General features: G+C 49.1%; 7 protein-coding genes across 7 annotated transcripts; 2 read left to right on the top strand and 5 right to left on the bottom strand.

Annotated features, from left to right (window-relative positions):
* Positions 1-14: 14 nt before the first annotated feature.
* On the bottom strand, positions 15-4714 carry V8C40DRAFT_272685 (uncharacterized protein; the record flags this gene model as incomplete). Its single annotated transcript, XM_083220385.1, has 6 exons — positions 15-134; positions 205-1357; positions 1907-3029; positions 3084-3472; positions 3551-4400; positions 4537-4714. 6 exons carry the CDS (start codon positions 4712-4714, stop codon positions 15-17), a joined length of 3813 nt encoding a protein of 1270 aa, XP_083078416.1.
* A 371-nt stretch (positions 4715-5085) lies between these two features.
* On the top strand, positions 5086-7453 carry V8C40DRAFT_234285 (uncharacterized protein). The gene is made up of 2 exons (XM_083213582.1): positions 5086-5791; positions 5845-7453. The coding sequence occupies exons 1-2, from the start codon at positions 5402-5404 to the stop codon at positions 7189-7191; spliced, it is 1737 nt and encodes a 578-aa protein (XP_083078415.1). The 5' UTR covers positions 5086-5401; the 3' UTR covers positions 7192-7453.
* Positions 7405-8808, bottom strand: V8C40DRAFT_234283 (glutathione S-transferase family protein). The gene is made up of 2 exons (XM_083213581.1): positions 8496-8808; positions 7405-8441 (listed from the first exon to the last, which is right to left on the bottom strand). The coding sequence occupies exons 1-2, from the start codon at positions 8646-8648 to the stop codon at positions 7533-7535; spliced, it is 1062 nt and encodes a 353-aa protein (XP_083078414.1). The 5' UTR covers positions 8649-8808; the 3' UTR covers positions 7405-7532.
* Positions 8809-10757, bottom strand: V8C40DRAFT_234282 (CDP-diacylglycerol--glycerol-3-phosphate 3-phosphatidyltransferase). Its single transcript, XM_083213580.1, has 3 exons — positions 10430-10757; positions 10013-10365; positions 8809-9951 (listed from the first exon to the last, which is right to left on the bottom strand). Exons 1-3 carry the CDS (start codon positions 10682-10684, stop codon positions 8985-8987), a joined length of 1575 nt encoding a protein of 524 aa, XP_083078413.1. The 5' UTR covers positions 10685-10757; the 3' UTR covers positions 8809-8984.
* A 139-nt stretch (positions 10758-10896) lies between these two features.
* Positions 10897-11923, top strand: V8C40DRAFT_234279 (NADH ubiquinone oxidoreductase subunit NDUFA12-domain-containing protein). Its single transcript, XM_083213579.1, has 6 exons — positions 10897-11006; positions 11078-11098; positions 11172-11178; positions 11247-11526; positions 11617-11797; positions 11878-11923. The coding sequence occupies exons 1-5, from the start codon at positions 10956-10958 to the stop codon at positions 11666-11668; spliced, it is 411 nt and encodes a 136-aa protein (XP_083078412.1). The 5' UTR covers positions 10897-10955; the 3' UTR covers positions 11669-11797; positions 11878-11923.
* Positions 11780-16235, bottom strand: V8C40DRAFT_234277 (NAD(P) transhydrogenase beta subunit-domain-containing protein). Its single transcript, XM_083213578.1, has 8 exons — positions 15785-16235; positions 15568-15729; positions 14356-15495; positions 13693-14295; positions 13335-13637; positions 12207-13277; positions 12066-12140; positions 11780-12012 (listed from the first exon to the last, which is right to left on the bottom strand). Exons 2-8 carry the CDS (start codon positions 15659-15661, stop codon positions 11981-11983), a joined length of 3318 nt encoding a protein of 1105 aa, XP_083078411.1. The 5' UTR covers positions 15662-15729; positions 15785-16235; the 3' UTR covers positions 11780-11980.
* A 773-nt stretch (positions 16236-17008) lies between these two features.
* V8C40DRAFT_262034 (uncharacterized protein) lies at positions 17009-17597 on the bottom strand (the record flags this gene model as incomplete). Its single annotated transcript, XM_083219329.1, has 2 exons — positions 17009-17268; positions 17321-17597. 2 exons carry the CDS (start codon positions 17595-17597, stop codon positions 17009-17011), a joined length of 537 nt encoding a protein of 178 aa, XP_083078410.1.
* Positions 17598-17876: the final 279 nt, after the last annotated feature.

Genomic DNA, 17876 nt, shown 5'->3' with positions numbered 1-17876 from the left:
CATTGATGGATATACTATGCCGAGCCTACATAATCAAAATTAATAAGGCAGTTGTGGCAGAACGGGTGTCGACAGTCGCGTTCAGTGCAATAATAATCGACGTGAAATTCGAGATCTCCTGTCCCGCATTGGCACTGGTAGTATGTATGTCAGTGGCTTCCTTGGCATGAAGAAGGGGGAGGGGGAACGAGTCTCCAGACGTACACATTGCCATGTTGTTTCGCTACGTCTCGATTGAGCCTTTTGGCTCTCGCTACCAGATGGGACCCGGACTTCCTTTTCTGCTTGGGCGAGTCGTAATTCTTCTTCCAGAGCTTCTATTTTCTCAAGCATCTTCCTTATCATTTCTTCTTCTGCTGATATTGACTGTCGACAAGAGTCCAGCTCTAATTCGGAAGCTATTCTTTCTAGCGACAGGTCTCCGAGGAGACCTCGTTCTTCGGATTCTTCCGGTGTTGGAGAGGAATCTTTTAGTCCACGCTTTGCGTTAATTGCCTCCAATACCTGCTTGTGTCTCTCCTTTCTCTCTTCATGCTCAGTCAACTCCTTGTTGGCCTCTTCTATTTTTAGAAGTAGTCGCTTTTCTGACTGTGCTTGTTTTTCATTTCGTTCTCGTGCTGTTTCGGATCGTCGCGCTTCTTCTGCCTCTCGCTTTCTTTGTATCTCTTTGATCATATCTCTCTTCCCTAAGAAATCGAATGATCTGATTTTGTTGACAAATGCGCTTCCTCTCTCAGTTTTTTCCAATATGTTATGTGCCCCAAAGTATAGAATCTTTAGCTCTTGAACATCCAACATGTATAACATCGTTTGTTGTGCCAATGTTCGGGCCAATGTTTGCGCTTCTAATTTGAGCTCCGTGCCTTCAGCTGCCTGTTCAAACTCTGCCTGGGATTCTTCCACCAGCGCTCTAAACATTTCCTTCAATACCATTATCTCTGATTCATTATCATGTCCCCCCCCTCGCATTTCATTATCTTCCTTCCTGAATAGGTATGGACTACCCGCCTCTTCTTGCTCTGCGATGATATCTACGGAACTCAAAAGGTGGGTTGCATGTGCGGCAGCTTCTTGTCTTAATGATAGGAACTTTTTCTTGCCTAATGATAGGAACTTTTTCTTGCCTCGAGCTGACGGCTGGGGCTTCTCATCCGTGGGACCCGATGAATCTCTCAATGGCAGGATGAATTCGGACGCGGTCGCCGTCGTTGTGGCATTAGATTCATCATCATTCGTCTGTTGGTGATCGGTTTGCAGTTGGCGGAGCTTGTCAAAGTAGCGCTCGGAAGCGAACTCGGCGATACCAGGCGGATCTATGGGCACCCGGCGGTCGTCATCAGCTCGGCTGGGGTCTTGTCTGCCGTGGCCGGCGTCGTCGATGCGTTCTTGAACGTCTGACCCTTCATCGCTGTTCCCAAAATCATCGCGTATCATATATGGAATATCTTGCGGCTGTTGATCTTGGGATTTTTCGGCATCGGGAATCTGATCTTGGACTTCTTCATCTGATGAATTGCTCTTCAGTTCCCCTTCTGCGCCTGCTAATTCTAATCTCCAATTCTCCTGGTCTGAGTCGTGGTTATTGTTCTTGTCCCGGGGTGGAAATCTATAACGCAGTGGGGGGGATTTCGGCTCCGAATCGTCGTTGTCATTCAAATCTCGAGGATCATTGTCTAGGCTTACCTATGAATTGAGTCAGTCAAGGTCAAGCAAGGCATGTGAAATGGCAAAAGGGAGGTAGCATACGACTTCTGTGATATCGCTACCACATCTGGGGCATGGTGACTCAGATTCATCGCGGTACCATTCGCTAGTACAAGCATGGCAATAGACAACCTCACGACCTACGCTGGCATCAAGGTGCCGGCGTACGTGGTTGCGTCGGTGAGCGTGGTTGTCTTCTGACAAGATGTGATTCTCATCCACATTGGTTTCCTCAAAAAGCTGCTCCATCAGTTCAATGAATCGTCTATTGTCAAGCCCGGGTATATCTTCTGGTGTTTCGAGATCTTGTCCCGCGTGAGGTGTATTGTAGTTGCTTTCTTCCGATATTATCCGTTGCTGCTGCTGAGCTTGGCGCCGAACTGTGTCTCCAACTGATTGTTTGGCTTGCACGTAGGACTGCTGTATAATTTTATCCACTGTATCCTGTGGTATGTTTTCAGAGCCGCTAAATTGATAAGCCGCCTCTGTCATAAGGCGGTTATAGACAAGGCGGGCGTGGTTATATAATTGGCCTCGTAGGGTGACATTGTCATGTGCTTGCTGAGGCCCTTGTGATTGATGCTGTGCTTGTGACAGAGCCTGTGTATGCACTTCTTCTGGGCGAACGTCCTCATTCTGGGCCAATGGCGGAAACTCCTCTTGGTCATCAGATCGCGTGAAATCTGACTGGCGTTCAGAGATGCCGAGGGTCTCGGGGGATTGAGAAATCGGACTTTGCGGGAGAGAATTCGGATATTCGCTGTAATGGGTTTCTTGAATTGGTTGCTTCCAGAAACCCGTGAGCCGCATCGGTCCGGCGTGTCTCTCCTCAGCCTCAGTACTTGGAAATATATCAAGAGCCTTACCCTTTCTTGGCTCCGTATGCAGATCGGTATCGTGTTCCGACTGTGTATTCACTTCTTGGAGGCCTCTGTTAATTTGATAAGCTGTAGTTAGCCGTCGATTTGTCCGTAGTAGTGCCGGGTCGTCATGTTCAAGTTGGCCGATCTGAAGACATTTCAGGTGCTCAAGCGTCTCAATGGCTTCATCTATTAGCCCAACTTCGATGCATACTTCTCCGAACTCGAATAGAACAGTGTTTACTGTATCGTTCGGGCTCCAGGCTCTAATTATCTCCCCATAACTCTTCAACGGGCCGCGTATTTTTGCCATCCTCTCTAGCGAGTATTTAGAATTCCCTGATTCCCCTGGCACTGACGGGCGTAGCATTGCTATTTCACGGCTCATAGCCCTTATCTTTTCTATTACGGCATGATTTGCCGTGTTGTTATCCTCATCTCCGTTAGTATCATTTGATCCTATATCTGGATCATCATTGAGAGACCTGTTAGAATCCAAATGAGCACCGGCAGATCAACCTCCAGAGCCCCCTTCACCGGTATCATCTGTACAGCGAGGTAATGAAAACATTGCGAACCTCTCAAGGTGAAGAGCGATGTGATTCTGTAACTTTTGCACAGTTCCCAAAACTATCGAGCAAATAGGGCAACTGCGATGGATATTGGTGGCTGTTGATGATGCAAAACTCGAGGGCATGGCATCTTCTTTATGAAACGCTTGTGTATGTTCGTCATATGTAGCCAAGGTGGTGAAGGTTTCCTCTTCATGCATTGGGCACCGAAGTACGGTTTGGTGCGTAGAGGTCTCGTGCTCAATCCAGTCGTCACGGTTGTCATATAATTGCTCAGAATTTGAACAATGTTCGAAAGTGCAGATATAAGGCCGTAGATCTCGTATTATATGAGCTCTAACAGATAAGTGGTAAGCGAAATGTGAACTCAAGATAGATACAATTATCTATGGAGCTTCATGGGAAGCGTCTTACCTCCAGGCCTTTTCTGAGAGAATAGCAGCAGGACAGATGGTATAGCAGTATGGGCATTCGAAAAATTCACCAGCCGTAGATGCTTTCGGGGGCGATGGAAAGCTGACGATGTCCTTGCTAGGATTCCATGCCGACGGAGCATACTCAGAGACAGCAAGTGTCATGACATTTTCTTTCTCTAACTCTTTCCCAATTTCGTGCGAAGGGCGTAGTTGTGTAGCCGTAGTAACTGTGAGAGGTGCCTTGACTTTCTCATTCTTGTCTTCCAATTGTATAATATGACTTGTAGTAGGTAGATTATGCGTTGGAACTTCCACGACAACAGCGGCGTGTTCACGGAGCTTGTTTTTATGCTTTCTCCAATAAGCAAACTGCTGCCGTCTGAGTCCATTAGCTCGAGCTATGCGGCAAACGAGGTAGGATTCATCTCCATTTGATAGTCTCATCCTATTCAGCTCCAACGCCTTTCTGATCGGCTCCCACACCTGATCTTCAACAAGTGTTTTGTCGTCGCTAACTGTGTCGCGGGGTTTGGCTATTGGATTTTCTTGGATAGCTTTATTCTTTTCATATTCTAGAAAGAGAGAGCTGATATGTTCATAATCAAATTTCTCAAATGACTTGAACAAATCTACGTTTGTTTCTTCATCGACTTGCTGCAAATTTCTGGCTTTTGTGGACGTAATCCTAGTCGCTGGGTTTCGTATCCAAACGGCCATCTTATATAGTCGATCAATGGGATCCTTGATACTATCAAGAAGCAAGTCCATATCCGATTCCATCTCAGAGCTTGAGTCTGTATCTGAATCTTCATCTGCCTGTTCAATATCGCCATGAAGGTAGGCAAGGGCTGTAGTATAATGTCAGAATGATTCCAGAATGACAACAGGGCCGGGGTGAAAAGTAGTAGATTGAAATGTAATTTTTACCTTCATCGAGTGACCTATTCAAATTCTTCATCATCTGAAGTATGGCTTCTTTCATACTTTCGGAATCGCGAATCCTGTAATCCAGAGAACCATGACCCATGACAAAGACGCCGAGATTCACCGCCCAAAGTTCAAATCGGTCAAATTGAGCAAGAAAGAGTTGCTTCGGCGATTCGTGTGGTTGATCTTCGACTGATTTCAACTCAACTTCTTGAAGAAGCTTGAACCGCTTCATTGTTGCGAGACCCGTATCGGCGAGAGACTCCATTGCGCCGTATTCTGACACGCAGAATCTGATGATCACGAGCCTTGTTTCAGGGTCAATAGCTCGATAATAGAGGCAAAGGAATCATAATAGATACTTGATAAATCAAGTTCGTGAAACGTCATTACAACTTGATCAGTTGGCGATTGGCCTCGGAGTGGCAAGGGTCAATGGTTGCATGGTTACTCACGCAGAGCTGTGCGGGGGGTAATCATCTCCTCTGGCCAATTGGATTATTTCATAGGAATAATATTTCCATTGTTACCAAGCCGAATATTAACCAGATACTCAGATGGTTGAGATTCAGGTGCGCTGTGTCTGCTGCTCAAAGGTCTGCGTACAGAAGATGCGGTATAATATAGCGAGATTTTTTTGGGCGTCTGCTATTTAACCTTCCGACGCTGATTGTGGTCTTCGACGATATAAATATTTGATGCACTTGGATGGCATATTCTTTTTCAACTTGTGCATATCATCATCAAATACATGTACCCTTGCAATCTGTGCATACATGTACTATTGCCACCTCACAGCCTGCACAGGAATATCCCCGCATCAGCAGAGCCTCACGGGAATACTCCCAAGTCTGCGCCTGGCGATGTCATGACATAGCATCCGAGATTAAGGAATCCTTTTCAAGTATTTTAAAGATTCTATATGTCGACCTTTGAAGCTTTTGGAATTGTTCTTCGGGCGATTCCCATCCTTATCTCGGGCGCAGAGCTATGGCGCGAGGGATATGATAAAGGCCGGCTGGCATTCCGTAAGCGACAGTATGTCGACAAGCTTGCGAATGCCCTGCTGCTACAGCGACAAACAGTATCGGAGACGGTTCATCTTATCATTACGCGAAGCGGCTACAGTTATGATGAGGCTTTACTCAACGAGGATCCGATTGCATACCTTCAGAATAAGAAGATCCAGGCGCAGGTGGGGGACTTTCTAGGGGATGAGAACTACAAAGCCTTGACTGGAAGGCTACGAGACATGCAAATCACCTTGGAAGAAGTGGCCAAACACTTGGACGGTCTCATTCCTTCTCATAAGGTATGGCGAAATAAGAGTTACTGAGAGAAAGCCTTTCTTACTGTTCAGTACAGGATAACCCATACGATCTTGTTGGCATCATAGAAGCAAATCAAACAGCAAAGAAACATAGAGCAGATTTCATCCCTCGCCTTAGAGTCGCTCTCAGGAGTAGCGAAATAAAACAAAGCATTAGCGAGCTCGACACGGCCACTAGCACACTACACACATTCTCACAAACGATGCTGATGAATCGCCATGGACCCGTTAGTTCACTGCCGTCATCTAACAGCACAAAATTAGCCAAAGCTTTCCGTCGAATTCACAAATCTTCCAAAAACTTGTACACGGCTCTTTGTAGTTGTTGTACTGGGTCTTGTCACAACGAACACGACGTCCACGTCTTACTTGAAGACAGAATTGACGTAGCATCAAAACTTCTACGCTCAACAAAGCAATGGAGCGAGGAAGATAAAGCAATATTGGCGTTTCAGCTGATCTTTGCTGCAAAGCTTCTCACTCCGATTCAGACGAGATGTCATGAGCTGTCAGTTAGATGCATGCAAGAAGACGAAAGTGGCGACTGTTTCTCGGCACTGGAATCAAAGCTTTCACGAGTCCAAATCTATGAGCCCGAACCGATTAAACTAAATGACTCGAATTCTTCGCAGCCAAAATTTACTCCAGTGGACAATTTTTGCGCAGCTGTTGTCTCGGCTCACGAGAACACACAACATGTCGCCTTTATACTACATACAAGTAATAGAATGGGCGTCGTGACAGCGAAAGAGAAGACTATAATGCAGAAGAACAGCTGTCAAACTATTACTCTAAAAGATGTACTTTCGGGGACATCCAAATGTTATGGAGCAAGGCTGCCTCTTCAGTCGAGCATGTTGCTCGCCTCGAAACTTGCCTCAAGCCTGCTTCAGTTCTCTCAAACACGGTGGTTTGGCCAAGCATGGTCAAAAGATTCAATATTTTTCCTTTTACATCCCGTATCCGACGGTATAGCGCCCCTGGCCGACTTCAATCGACCTTTTGTGTGTGCAACGATCGAAGGCACGGAAGCCAACGAGGTGAAACCCGCTGAGCCCAAATCTATTCTCCTGGAACTTGGAATATTGCTGCTGGAGATATGGCACCATACCGTATTGGAAGATCGGTTTGCCCAAAAAATGGAGCAGACATCGGGAGACTATTTCTCCCGGTTGTCTTTCGCAGCAGAGTGGCTGGATGATGATTACAACACGTTGCTGCCATTATACGAGAATGCTGTAAGATATTGCATCTATGGGGCGGCTACGAAGCGCTGGACAGATTGGAATACAAATGAGCTGTGGGGTGAAATATGTAAAGAAGTCATCAAACCTCTGTCAGAGAACTGTGGGCAATGGAGGAAGAGCACAGCGGCGTATTAGTAGTAGCCAATATTCTACTACTGCCAAGATTTTGCAATTTGAGAGATAGAATTGGAGAAAGGTAAAGATAATGAGCCGCTCTAGAATTAAAATAACAGAGAAAAAGACTGATATATGAGCGCAAACGGCCACGGATGGTTGGACAGGGGGTCTTTGGGTTGCCAACCACGGTATGTAGATGAAACAGACATATCTAATGGAAATTGGGAGAGGCATGTAAAAATACTCATTATACTTAGATAGAGCATTACAAAAAGTGAAGATTATACATTAAAATAGTGGCTATTCCCACCCTTGACCGAGTAGCGATATCCATATCCGTCATGATCATTGCTAAATCATTACTCCTCATAAGCCGCCACAGCAAATCCATGTCTCTGAGCATGAACTCTTGTTGATCCTCCCTCATCCGCCTTCGCCTCAACAACCACCTCTTTCTCATTAATACTCACCAGCTCTCCCAACTCCTTATGGTTAACTCCAGTATCTGTTGGCCAAACTCGTACCAACTGTCCCTTCTTCAGCCCCAGTTGCTGAACCAGCGGATCTCCCTCATTAACTTGTCCTTCCACTTCATAATACTCCGATCCCAATATCAACTCCGCAGCTTCATCCCCAGTCAAAGTCTTCACCTCACCCAACTCCTCCTGTGCCTCCGCCACAACACCCTTAAACCTCTCCATCCAAGCAAACACCTTTGGAAACTCCTGCCTCGGAATCCACTCCTCCAGAATCGCCCCATGGACTCTCTCCAACCACACCAACGACCAAGCAACCTCAATATCACCAATACTCGGCTTCTCAGTTCCCAGAAGCCACTCTCTCCCATCAGACAACAACGTCCGCTCAAAAAACTCAAACCCATTCTTCACCACACGAACCGCCTCCGGACGCATCGCCTCCAGGGCCTCCCGCGGGAAAAACGTCGTGCCGCCTATCAACTCTGCACGATCTTTTACAAACGCCGGATCATTAAGTCCCTTATGATTGAGGAGAACAAGCTGCACGACGTTTCTTTGAAACCCGGAATCCATGATATATACTTGGAGAAGCTGCTGCAGCGCTCGCTGTTCTGGAGTTGTCGCGACTGAGAGATGAGCTGTTTCTTGGCCTGGTTGTAGTTCATTGAGTTTTGTGATGATGAGGCGAGTATCTAGGTAGACGTCTCTGCCTATTGTGAGGATGGGGATGCGCCTGTATTTTACGCCTAGACGATGAATATCTGGCCGGGGCATGATTCGTGGTTGGATCTACATTATGCAGATGTTAGTTTAACTCGGAGGGGCAGAGTTGTCGTTACATACGCATTGCTGGTATTTGATCCCCTTCAAAGCAAGATACCACACCACTCTCTGTGAATACGGAGAGTGTGCATAATGATACAGAACAATAGGCTTCTCTGTTATGGCCATGGTTGAAGTGCGGGGCAAGAGCAGTAAGGATTCAAAGACTATCATTGACGGGAAGAGGATTTCATTCCCTTTATATCCGTGGCTGAAGGATTCAGACTATTCAGCTCTCTAGCTTGGCATCTCAACGAAGGATTGGCGGCTCAAAAAGGCAAGCTAAAGCTGAAGCCATGGAATTCGGACATATCGGCGATTCAATATATATTCAGCTCGTGACTCACAATAAATACACCATCGTCTCTCGACATCTATCAATAGTTACATCATCTATTTCTATACAATTCTATTTTATCCCATTTGGGTATCTCGTTTTTTAAACCTCTCACTCCGAACCAATCCCAATCAATGCCCAATTCAGCTACTCCATTTATTCGCCCATGTCAATCACAGGGCGCCTCCCACAACCTTTACAATCCACATGGCAATCCGCACTTGAAGACTAACCCTCCTTTCATTCCTTGTAAAGTCTTCCATCGTGACTCCGGCTGCGTGATCCTGCAGCCAGCCTTGTTCTTCCCCGAGCCGAGCCTTTAGTGTTTCGTTCCGAGTCACAATCAGAGCTCCCGCCTCAAGATCGAGCGAATAGCTTCGCTTCGTATAATTGGAGCTGCCGATAATGCTCATGCTAGGATTCAAATCGCCAGGCATTGTTATCCAAATACCCTTTGCGTGGTATGTCCAACCTCCAGGCTGGCCAGTTGTACCCAAACGCCACTCTTTCAAAGTAATGTCTCCCTCACGGCCGCACTGCTGGACGGCATATAGGAAACGACGAGCGAGAAGCACATAGGCATCTGGCAGGAGTCCAGAAACTCCCTTTGACTTGTAGAAGCCATTGGCTTCGGGCGCCGCCGTAATGACGACGTTCTTGTTGGAAGCCGTGTTAAGAAGCAACTTGGTTAATGACGGAGCTGGATTAAAGTATCCAGCGGTAAACGTCCATGACGATCCAGCATATGCCGGCTGCGACAACCTTTCGAGAATCCGCGTCAATACCGGAAGCTCTGTTGAGGTATCCGGATTCATGACCTGAGACATCTGGCTGAGCATATATACTCGTGTGTCCTTTAAGTCACTGTCCGGCTGCTTTTCTGGAGGGGCTATAAGCGCCTGCAGCGTAGATGTAGTTTTCTTCACAAACGACTGAGGCTTCTCCAAAGGTGAGGGAGCAGAATTTGTCGTTGGCCAAGAGAGGGTGTATCCAGCCGCTTCCTCCTTTGATGGCTGAACGAGAAAACTAAACGACGCGACGCCATTATAGATGCCCCAGAAATAGTCCGTCACCACTTTGGATGAAAAGAGGTGATAGCGATCCTGTCGATTCGTAAAGTAGTCCATTGACAGGTTTGCCCTTTGCATATAACGTCAGCACATGTATATCCCACACATCTTGATACTCCAAACCAACATACCCAGACATGATAATCTCATCATCCACCCCGTAAAGCTTCATGTGCTGCAGCCCCCATCCCTCATTAATCCTCTTCGGCACATACTGCTTCCGCAACCCCGTCAAATTCGGCGTATGATACATCCGGATCTCCACGCGATCAGCTCCAAACTCATCCACCAGCGGCGCCAGCAACGAAGCGCACGAAGCCGCCGGCGACTCGCGCGTCCCCCGCAGCGCATCCGTCAAAATGCTCAGCTTCAAATCCGGGTTCAGCCTCATCGCCTCCCGCAACGTCTCAATGAGCTCCTTCTCCGACTTTCCAATGTACAGCGTCGACAGGAATATCCTCTTTTTAGCATTCCGTATTCGGTCCTGTGGTTTTTCAATCCATCAGCCCAGGCAAATTCTCTCTTCTCTTCGCAGCGCCATCTCGCACCTTGAGCGTCTCGTAGAACTCGGCCGGCGTCTTCAAGATGCGGATCTGCTCTCCTCGAACGTCGAAGCTCGGCGCCATGCGATCCAGCTCGCTCACAAGCGGCGCCAGCAATCCCGCTCCCGTTCCATGCGCCGGTGCTGGAGCTCCGTGAGGTGTCGCATAGCTTCGGTATTGATATCGCGGGGGGGAGATGCTGGGCTTCGTCCGCAGGACTCGGGCCCTGGAGGCGCACCGGGCGCAGCTGCGCACAATCATTCTCTATGCGAGCAATTGATGCTATTTTCCCAGTTTTAACCAACAAAAAAGCCAATTCGCATGCTAGAAGAAAAGAAAAGAAAACCGATGCTATCATATCAACTGTGGCGGCACCAAAGAACCCACCAAGGTTAAAATCAATTCAGCCGAGCTTTTGCCGCCCCGGAATCTTCATGCCAACCTCAATGACCTCGAACTCTCACCAGCTCCCAAAGTAATCCGCCTAGCTCGCAATCCATCCTCCGGCGGAAATTGCCCTCCAACCGCAACCATGTCGACCCTTCCAAGGACTCTGGGCAACCTGCGCAAGATTGGCATCAAGGTATTTACGCCTCCGGATCCCCATGTCTCCCCAATTGCTGGTTCGGCCGCTGACATTTTCCCGCAAAACAGGAATACTTCCGCCAGATGCTGGTTCGTCCCTCGCCCTTCTAACCTCCCACGACCTCTGGCTAACGCACAGCTCTTTGCGATCCTCCTCGAACAGTACATCGGTATGCCCTCGCCAACATCTCCCAACCGTCTAGCTTGACCACAAACCCCCTAACCATCGAGACTACAGGTGACACCAAATACGGTACTCTCATCGGCCAGGATCGCTTCGGCAACAAATACTACGAGAACCTCGAGGAACTGCCCCTCCGAACCCGCTGGGTCGACTACGCCAAGCACGACTACGATGCCGCCCACATCGAGCCCGGCTGGCACGCCTGGATCAGCTACTCCGTCGACAAGCCCCCGACCCAGGACAGCCTGATCGCCACGGGCACCAGACACTTTGAGCCCGCTCTTCCCAAGCCCAACTTTACCGGAACACGAGGAGCGTACAAGCCGTATAACACGTAAGTCGGGATTCAGTGCTAGAGCTCTGTCTCGCAGAGAGAGACTATATGTGTTGATGCGGATCAAAAGGCTAATATATGGGATGACAGAGTGAAATCGAAGCTTAATGCTTGGGAGCCGGTGGCCAAGGATCGGGTATGAGTGGTTTTTACGTTTTCTTTTTTAACCGTGGGAAAATATGGTGTACATATTGAAATCGCGCAACAAACGCAAACAAATCAAACAATAGACACAGACATGTGCATTTCCGCTGTGAGAATCATGAGGCCTGTCCGTTCAAGACGCAATCACAAAATATCGACAAATGTTTACTCTTTGCTAAACTAGACCAAGATGGAACTATCAAAAAGACCCAGTACTATCTAATCCCATCTATTGCTACGCAACAAATGATCAAATCAAGCAGGAATCCCTACGCCTTGCAATCACGTCTACCAATCGCTCATCCCCACTCTACAGCTTCCCTTCTACGGCGGATTTAATAGCTATTGAGATTGTTAGCAAATTCGAGCCACACAGGTGTTACTAAATGACTTACCATCGCAGGAAACCTTGGCGTCGCCAAACAACATCTTGGTGTTGGGCATGTAGAACATTGGGTTCGGCACATCAGCTATTTATCGCTTGTCAGTACCAGTCCAGATTACAAAAAATGTGGTAAAACACAGATTTAACTCACCGTAACCGCTCGCCAAGCTCCTCTTCATCACCACAACCTGCTTAGCCTTCCAGGCGTGCAAAACAGGCATTCCCTCAATGGAGCTGCCCTTTTCCATGGCAATCGGATTGACCGTGTCATTGGCCCCAATCACAAGGGCCAAGTCAGTCTCCGGAAAGTCGTCGTTGATCTCATCCATTTCCAGGACAATGTCATACGGGACACTCGCTTCCGCAAGAAGCACGTTGCACTGCCCAGGCATGCGGCCAGCAACGGGGTGGATGGCAAAGCGCACAGTGATGCCCTTGGATCGAAGCGATTGGACAATGCTTGAGAGCGCATACTGTGCCTTTGCCACAGCCATTCCGTATCCTACAATTATGATGACAGATTCGGCATTGACCAGTTGTTCTGCGACATCCTCCACGGACGTTTCGGTTGCTTGGCCTTCTGGCTTGTACTCTAGGGCCGTCGTTGGCGATGACAAGCCTCCGAACAAGACATTGGTGAGAGACCGGTTCATCGCAACGCACATGATGTACGATAGAATGGAACCGGAGACACCTATCAAAGCTCCCACAGAGGTCAAAAGAGGGTTGTCCAGCATGAATCCTTCTGCTACCAAGGCGAAACCACTGTAGGCGTTCAACACGGTGATGACAACGGGCATGTCAGCGCCTCCAATTGCGGCTGTTGTCGTGTATCCCTTGATGAAACTCAGAACCGTGTTGGCTGCCAACGCTCCAGCAGCAATCATGGGAGCACCAGGAGCCATGGTGAGAAAAGCGCCCATAGTGGCAGCATTGGTTGCCAGCAATCCAGAGTTGATAATGTGTCGGCCAGGGAGAATCTTTGGTCGAGAACCCATGCGACCAGCAAGCTTGAGGAACGCAACGATGGAGCCAGTAAATGTTACGCCACCGATTAAAACACCAAGGTAGGCAGATACCATGTGCAGAGTCGAAAGATCAGAAACGTCCGCCATGACGCTTCCAATGCTGGTTAGCACGGCAGCCAGACCAACAACGGAGTGCAAAGCGGCGACAGTTTGAGGGAGATCAGTAGGTGTAATTCTTCTTCCAATGAGCATACCTAGATTACTGTCAGCAAACTCATTGCGATATGTTGGAGATATTTGAAACTACTCACCCGCAATGGCTCCAATAGCAGCAAGTCCGGTGAATTGAGTCAAGACCTCCGGGGAGAATCCCACAGCAGCCAGACTAGCCAACACACCGGAGCCTACGCCGAGAATACCGAGCATGTTACCCATTCGAGCGGTTGTTTGAGAAGCCAAACCTGTAAGAGATCCAATGCAGAGAACGGAACTGATGAGATATCCAGCCTGGACGAGACCGGCGGCTCCAGTAGATAAGGCGGCAATGTAGCCACCACCAAACAAGGCAGCCGGGACAGCGTAAAGCCAGGGATATTCAGGAGGATCAGTCTTGCCTGTGCTCTGTTAGCCTCTACCTATAAATTACGATATCAAGAGCGAAGAACTTACGCTTAAACATGTCGAGCATTCGCTTCGTGATGACGAAACCACCACCAACATTGACAAAGGCCAGCAGCACACTGAGAGCTCCCAGTGATTGAGGAATGGTCTCGGGTAAGAAGCCTCCACCAAGGATGAAGAGACCACCAACACCGACCATGCCAGAAATCGCATTCGTTACGCTCATCAATGGAGAGTGCAGCGCTGGTGCCACGCCCCAGACAACACGGTAACCGATTAGACTAGCCAGGGCGAATGTAAAGGCATTAGACATGAACAGAGGACCGGTAAACTTTCCAAGAGCCAACACGCCAGTCATTCCAGCAGTCACGGTGGCCACTTCTCGAGTCTTTTTCTGCCAGGGGGTGAGCTCTACGGGTTCAACTACGACCGCAGCTGCAGGCTTGGCCGGTGCTGGAGGAGGAGCTGGACGGGGGGCGGGCGGAAGAATCTCTCCTTTCTGCATGACAATGGCGCCTCTGACAACCTCATCGGACAAGTCAATTCCAAACTCCTTGTCCTTGGGTGCCATTGACAGCAAGAGCTTGGTAATGTTGTTCGAGTAGAGGGTGGACGATTGGGTCGGCAGACGAGACGGGAGATCAGTATATCCTGCGGTCTTTGTTAGTATCGATTATATGATACAGTTGAAAAAGTGTGGTCACCACATACCAATAACTTTGACGTCGTTGTATGTAATCATCTTGCCGGCTTTTGTGGCCTCACAGTTACCACCGGCCTCAGCAGCCAGATCTACAATAACGCTTCCGGGTTTCATAACTTCGAGCATATCCATTTTAATCAGTTTCGGGGCAGGCTTTCCAGGAATCAGGGCCGTAGTGATGATGATGTCCACTTCCTTGGCTTGTTCCTTGAAGAGTCTCATTTCGGCTTCGATGAATTCTTTACTCATCTCCTTGGCGTAGCCTCCAGCACCAGAGCCATCCTCTTGCATGTCAACCTCGATGAATTCCGCGCCGAGAGATTCAATCTGCTCTCTAACAGCAGGGCGAGTATCAAATCCGCGGACAATGGCACCCATGCGACGAGCAGTTGCAATTGCGCTAAGGCCAGCTACACCAGCTCCAATGACCAAGACTTTGCACGGCGGGATCTTGCCAGCAGCCGTGACTTGACCAGTGAGAAATCTGCCAAACACATTGGACGCCTCCAAGACAGCCTTGTAGCCGGCAATGTTTGCCATGCTGCTAAGGGCATCAAAGACTTGAGCACGAGAGATACGAGGGACCATTTCCATTGCAAAGTAAGTCGCCTTTCTAGCAGCAATCTTTGCGACGAGATCTTTGTTCTGACCAGGCTGAAGAAACGAATAGATTGTCTGGTTCTCTTTGATGGCTCCAACCTCGGCATCGGAAGGTCCCCGAACTTTGAGCACGATGTCGGCAGCAGACCAGATGCCCTGCGCGGAGTCGACAAGAGTGGCGCCAGCTTTTTGATATGCATCATCCAGGAAATCAGCTTCAGCACCGGCTCCTCGCTCAACCAGGACCTTGGAATAGCCCTTTTTCAGGAGGAGAGCCACGTTGGTGGGAGTCAATGCGACTCGACGCTCTCCCGGAAAGGTTTCCTTCGGCACACCCACGGTGAGCTGACTGTAGGGAGTCGTTGGTGGCACAGGAGCAGCGGCTTCCGTCGAATACAGCTTTGGCAGTAGGACGGGAGCTCGTGCGACCGGAGAGTCATGGCGAACCAGCGCCAGAGACTTGGGGGCCGCAGCAACAATGGCAGTCTGTCGTGTAACCCCGGCAGAGGCATGCCATTGACGGCGGCAGTTTAGCAGTGGCTTAACATCTATGCGCAGAGCCGGATATTAGTAAAAGTCGGTAGAGCTATAATTCACGCATAGCTCAAGCATAAACTCACTTTGGATTCGAGAGCGCAGAAACCGCGACGAAGAGGCAGTGGATGGTGACAAGTAGAGCTCGGTGGCTAGGGGGCGAAGCAAAGAGGACGCCATCACGAAACGACCCTCATCTGAGGCGATTTCCACACGGCACACACGAGTTGTCTAGGTTTGAAATCTAGCTGAACGCATTGGTAAGAAAGAGAGGCAATTATTTCCCGTGAAAAAACCTCTTACCTGGTCGATTCGATTATACAGGTTCACATGGGCTGACGCCTTGAGAATGCGAACAGCAGCTACCAGAGCCCATGCGAGCAGCGAGCAGCAACCAGAAGCGCTCCGTAGGTTCCGCACAAGCAGAAGCTATTCACGAAGCAGCTATATGAGTGTTTAAGAAGAGGAAAAAAGAAAAAAAGACGATCCGACAAGAAGCGCATGAGGAGAAGTGGCCTTTAGGCTGGCCATCCAAGAACCGCACATGCACATGTAAAAACCCCGCCCAAGCCGACTCCAAGTCGCACGACTGGTACGTAACAGCGGCTAAAAATCACCAGAAACAACAACAATAGTGACATGACGGAGCATCTCCAGCCTCGAGTACTCGCGCGATACGAGCTTCACGGGCTGTATTGCACCGGCCAGCCATGTACCTTGGCCGATCTCGAGCTCCACGGACCTTCTCTTTTCTGACGTTACCACTAAACATCCATGATCCATCCATCCATGGATGGCAGAAACCATCAGGTGCGGGGTTCCAGGGGGTCTCTCCAAGATTTTTCCCGAAGCCTACAGGGGGCAGCCGCCTGCTGTTACAGGGGCGTGAGGGGGACCTTGGGGGCATCGATTGGGGGAGTTAGGGGAGTTTAGGGAGCTGCTCTGCCTGGGACGGGGCCGCTAAAATCCCCCACTGCGGGGGACCTATCGGCGCTAAAAGCTGGGGAAGGGCGAGTGCATTTCGCCGCGCGAACGGGAGGCCGGATTGGGAAGAAACGGTGCATGGTGACAGCGCTGAGGGTGTCGAGGGAAGTCGAGTTTGTGGTTGCAAATCGACGGGATCCGATGCAGCCGAGCGTACATACGAGCTTATTTCCAGGCGCAGGGCGTGGGATGATCTGAGAAAGTTGGGGGGATTTGGGCGGGATGAGGAAGGATAAGGAGGAGGGGATTTTGCCGGTGAAATTGAAGATTGGAGAACCCGAGGTCCAAGGTATGATGACGAATATTAATTGCATGATTTTTGATTTGCAGAGGTTAGAAAGGAGTGTTATTAGGTCGGACTAACATTAAAATTATCCAGGTTGTAGCACCTGCACTCATCAAAGCATTCAACAACTGTGGCGGACCTGCGCATCTACATGCAAACCATGTAGTTGTCAATCTGTAAGGGCCAAGGTCCGCTTCAAGCACACAAATCATCGATACAAAAATCATCCAACATCTCATCTTCAAACATCACGTCCTTCACTGCCACAGCTGCTGCATCTGGCAGTTCCCAGCGTGGCATGGAGTCTCGCAGCGGCCGCGGAAGTCGGGCCCAATGTTCAAACACTTGTCACACCCGCAAACAAGATCCAGATGCGCACCAACCTCCTGGTCAGGATCGTCGCAGAGGCAGATGTAAAGGGCGGACGTGATGTTGGTGGCCGGCACGTTGTTGTCGCAGCTGGCGTTGGGCGTGTCGCAGTATGCCTCGCCCAGCTGCTTCTGGGACCACGGCTTTTCTACAGGAAGACATGAGCTTCATCTAGTGATGATACTCTCAGGGTGACTTACTCATGCCCATCAGCACAGATGCGCAGTACGTGTAGCCGCATTCGCAGATGGGCCCGTCTGGGGTAGGTGGCGCTTTGGTCGGCTCTGGAGGCGGAGCGCCCTTGGTAGTCGAGGTGGTTGTTGAAGTTGCAGGCGGAGGCTTGGGGTCATCTTCTGTCTCTGGAGGAGGAGCGTGAGAAGAGAGAGGCGGAGGAGGCATGTCGGGAGTTGGAAGTTGAGGTCTGGGATTGGCGGCTGCCAGTCCAACCAGGGTGATGACAGCGAGAGCCAGCTTCATTGTGAGTATATCAAAGTGTCTGAGTTGATCGATATGATGGGTATTGCAATTCTTTCACAGATGAATGATTAGGAAGCAATTGCCGCCGTACAGTCGATGATGATGACTCTCGACCCATTACAGCTTTATATATCTACTGCCTTGTAGAAATATCACTTCTTACAATTCATCTCATCTCAATGCATCATCTGTAGATAGCACTGAGATCTCAGGAGGTAATACAGAATATAGAGATCAAGGGGGGATTAACTTTTGTGTTGAGAACAAGCTATGGCTGTG

Source organism: Trichoderma camerunense (assembly GCF_050948025.1).
Source record: "Trichoderma camerunense strain CBS 138272 chromosome Unknown V8C40scaffold_2, whole genome shotgun sequence".
Lineage (NCBI taxonomy): Eukaryota > Fungi > Ascomycota > Sordariomycetes > Hypocreales > Hypocreaceae > Trichoderma > Trichoderma camerunense.
Note: the sequence above shows the minus strand (reverse complement) of the source record. Positions and strands in the feature narration are given on the sequence as shown.

Excerpts from the sequence above, each read along its gene's own strand:
- V8C40DRAFT_234285 (XM_083213582.1), top strand. The coding sequence starts at position 5,402 with ATGTCGACCTTTGAAGCTTTTGGAATTGTTCTTCGGGCGATTCCCATC. Across the intron at positions 5,792-5,844 it reads GTCTCATTCCTTCTCATAAG|GATAACCCATACGATCTTGT; the intron begins GTATGGCGAAAT and ends TGTTCAGTACAG.
- V8C40DRAFT_234283 (XM_083213581.1), bottom strand. The coding sequence starts at position 8,648 with ATGATAGTCTTTGAATCCTTACTGCTCTTGCCCCGCACTTCAACCATG. Across the intron at positions 8,442-8,495 it reads GGATCAAATACCAGCAATGC|ATCCAACCACGAATCATGCC; the intron begins GTATGTAACGAC and ends TGCATAATGTAG.
- V8C40DRAFT_234282 (XM_083213580.1), bottom strand. The coding sequence starts at position 10,684 with ATGATTGTGCGCAGCTGCGCCCGGTGCGCCTCCAGGGCCCGAGTCCTG. Across the intron at positions 10,366-10,429 it reads AGTTCTACGAGACGCTCAAG|GACCGAATACGGAATGCTAA; the intron begins GTGCGAGATGGC and ends GAAAAACCACAG. Across the intron at positions 9,952-10,012 it reads GATGAGATTATCATGTCTGG|GGCAAACCTGTCAATGGACT; the intron begins GTATGTTGGTTT and ends TTATATGCAAAG.
- V8C40DRAFT_234279 (XM_083213579.1), top strand. The coding sequence starts at position 10,956 with ATGTCGACCCTTCCAAGGACTCTGGGCAACCTGCGCAAGATTGGCATC. Across the intron at positions 11,007-11,077 it reads TGCGCAAGATTGGCATCAAG|GAATACTTCCGCCAGATGCT; the intron begins GTATTTACGCCT and ends CCCGCAAAACAG. Across the intron at positions 11,527-11,616 it reads GCGTACAAGCCGTATAACAC|AGTGAAATCGAAGCTTAATG; the intron begins GTAAGTCGGGAT and ends ATGGGATGACAG.
- V8C40DRAFT_234277 (XM_083213578.1), bottom strand. The coding sequence starts at position 15,661 with ATGGCGTCCTCTTTGCTTCGCCCCCTAGCCACCGAGCTCTACTTGTCA. Across the intron at positions 14,296-14,355 it reads CAACGACGTCAAAGTTATTG|GATATACTGATCTCCCGTCT; the intron begins GTATGTGGTGAC and ends CAAAGACCGCAG. Across the intron at positions 13,638-13,692 it reads AATGCTCGACATGTTTAAGC|GCAAGACTGATCCTCCTGAA; the intron begins GTAAGTTCTTCG and ends AACAGAGCACAG.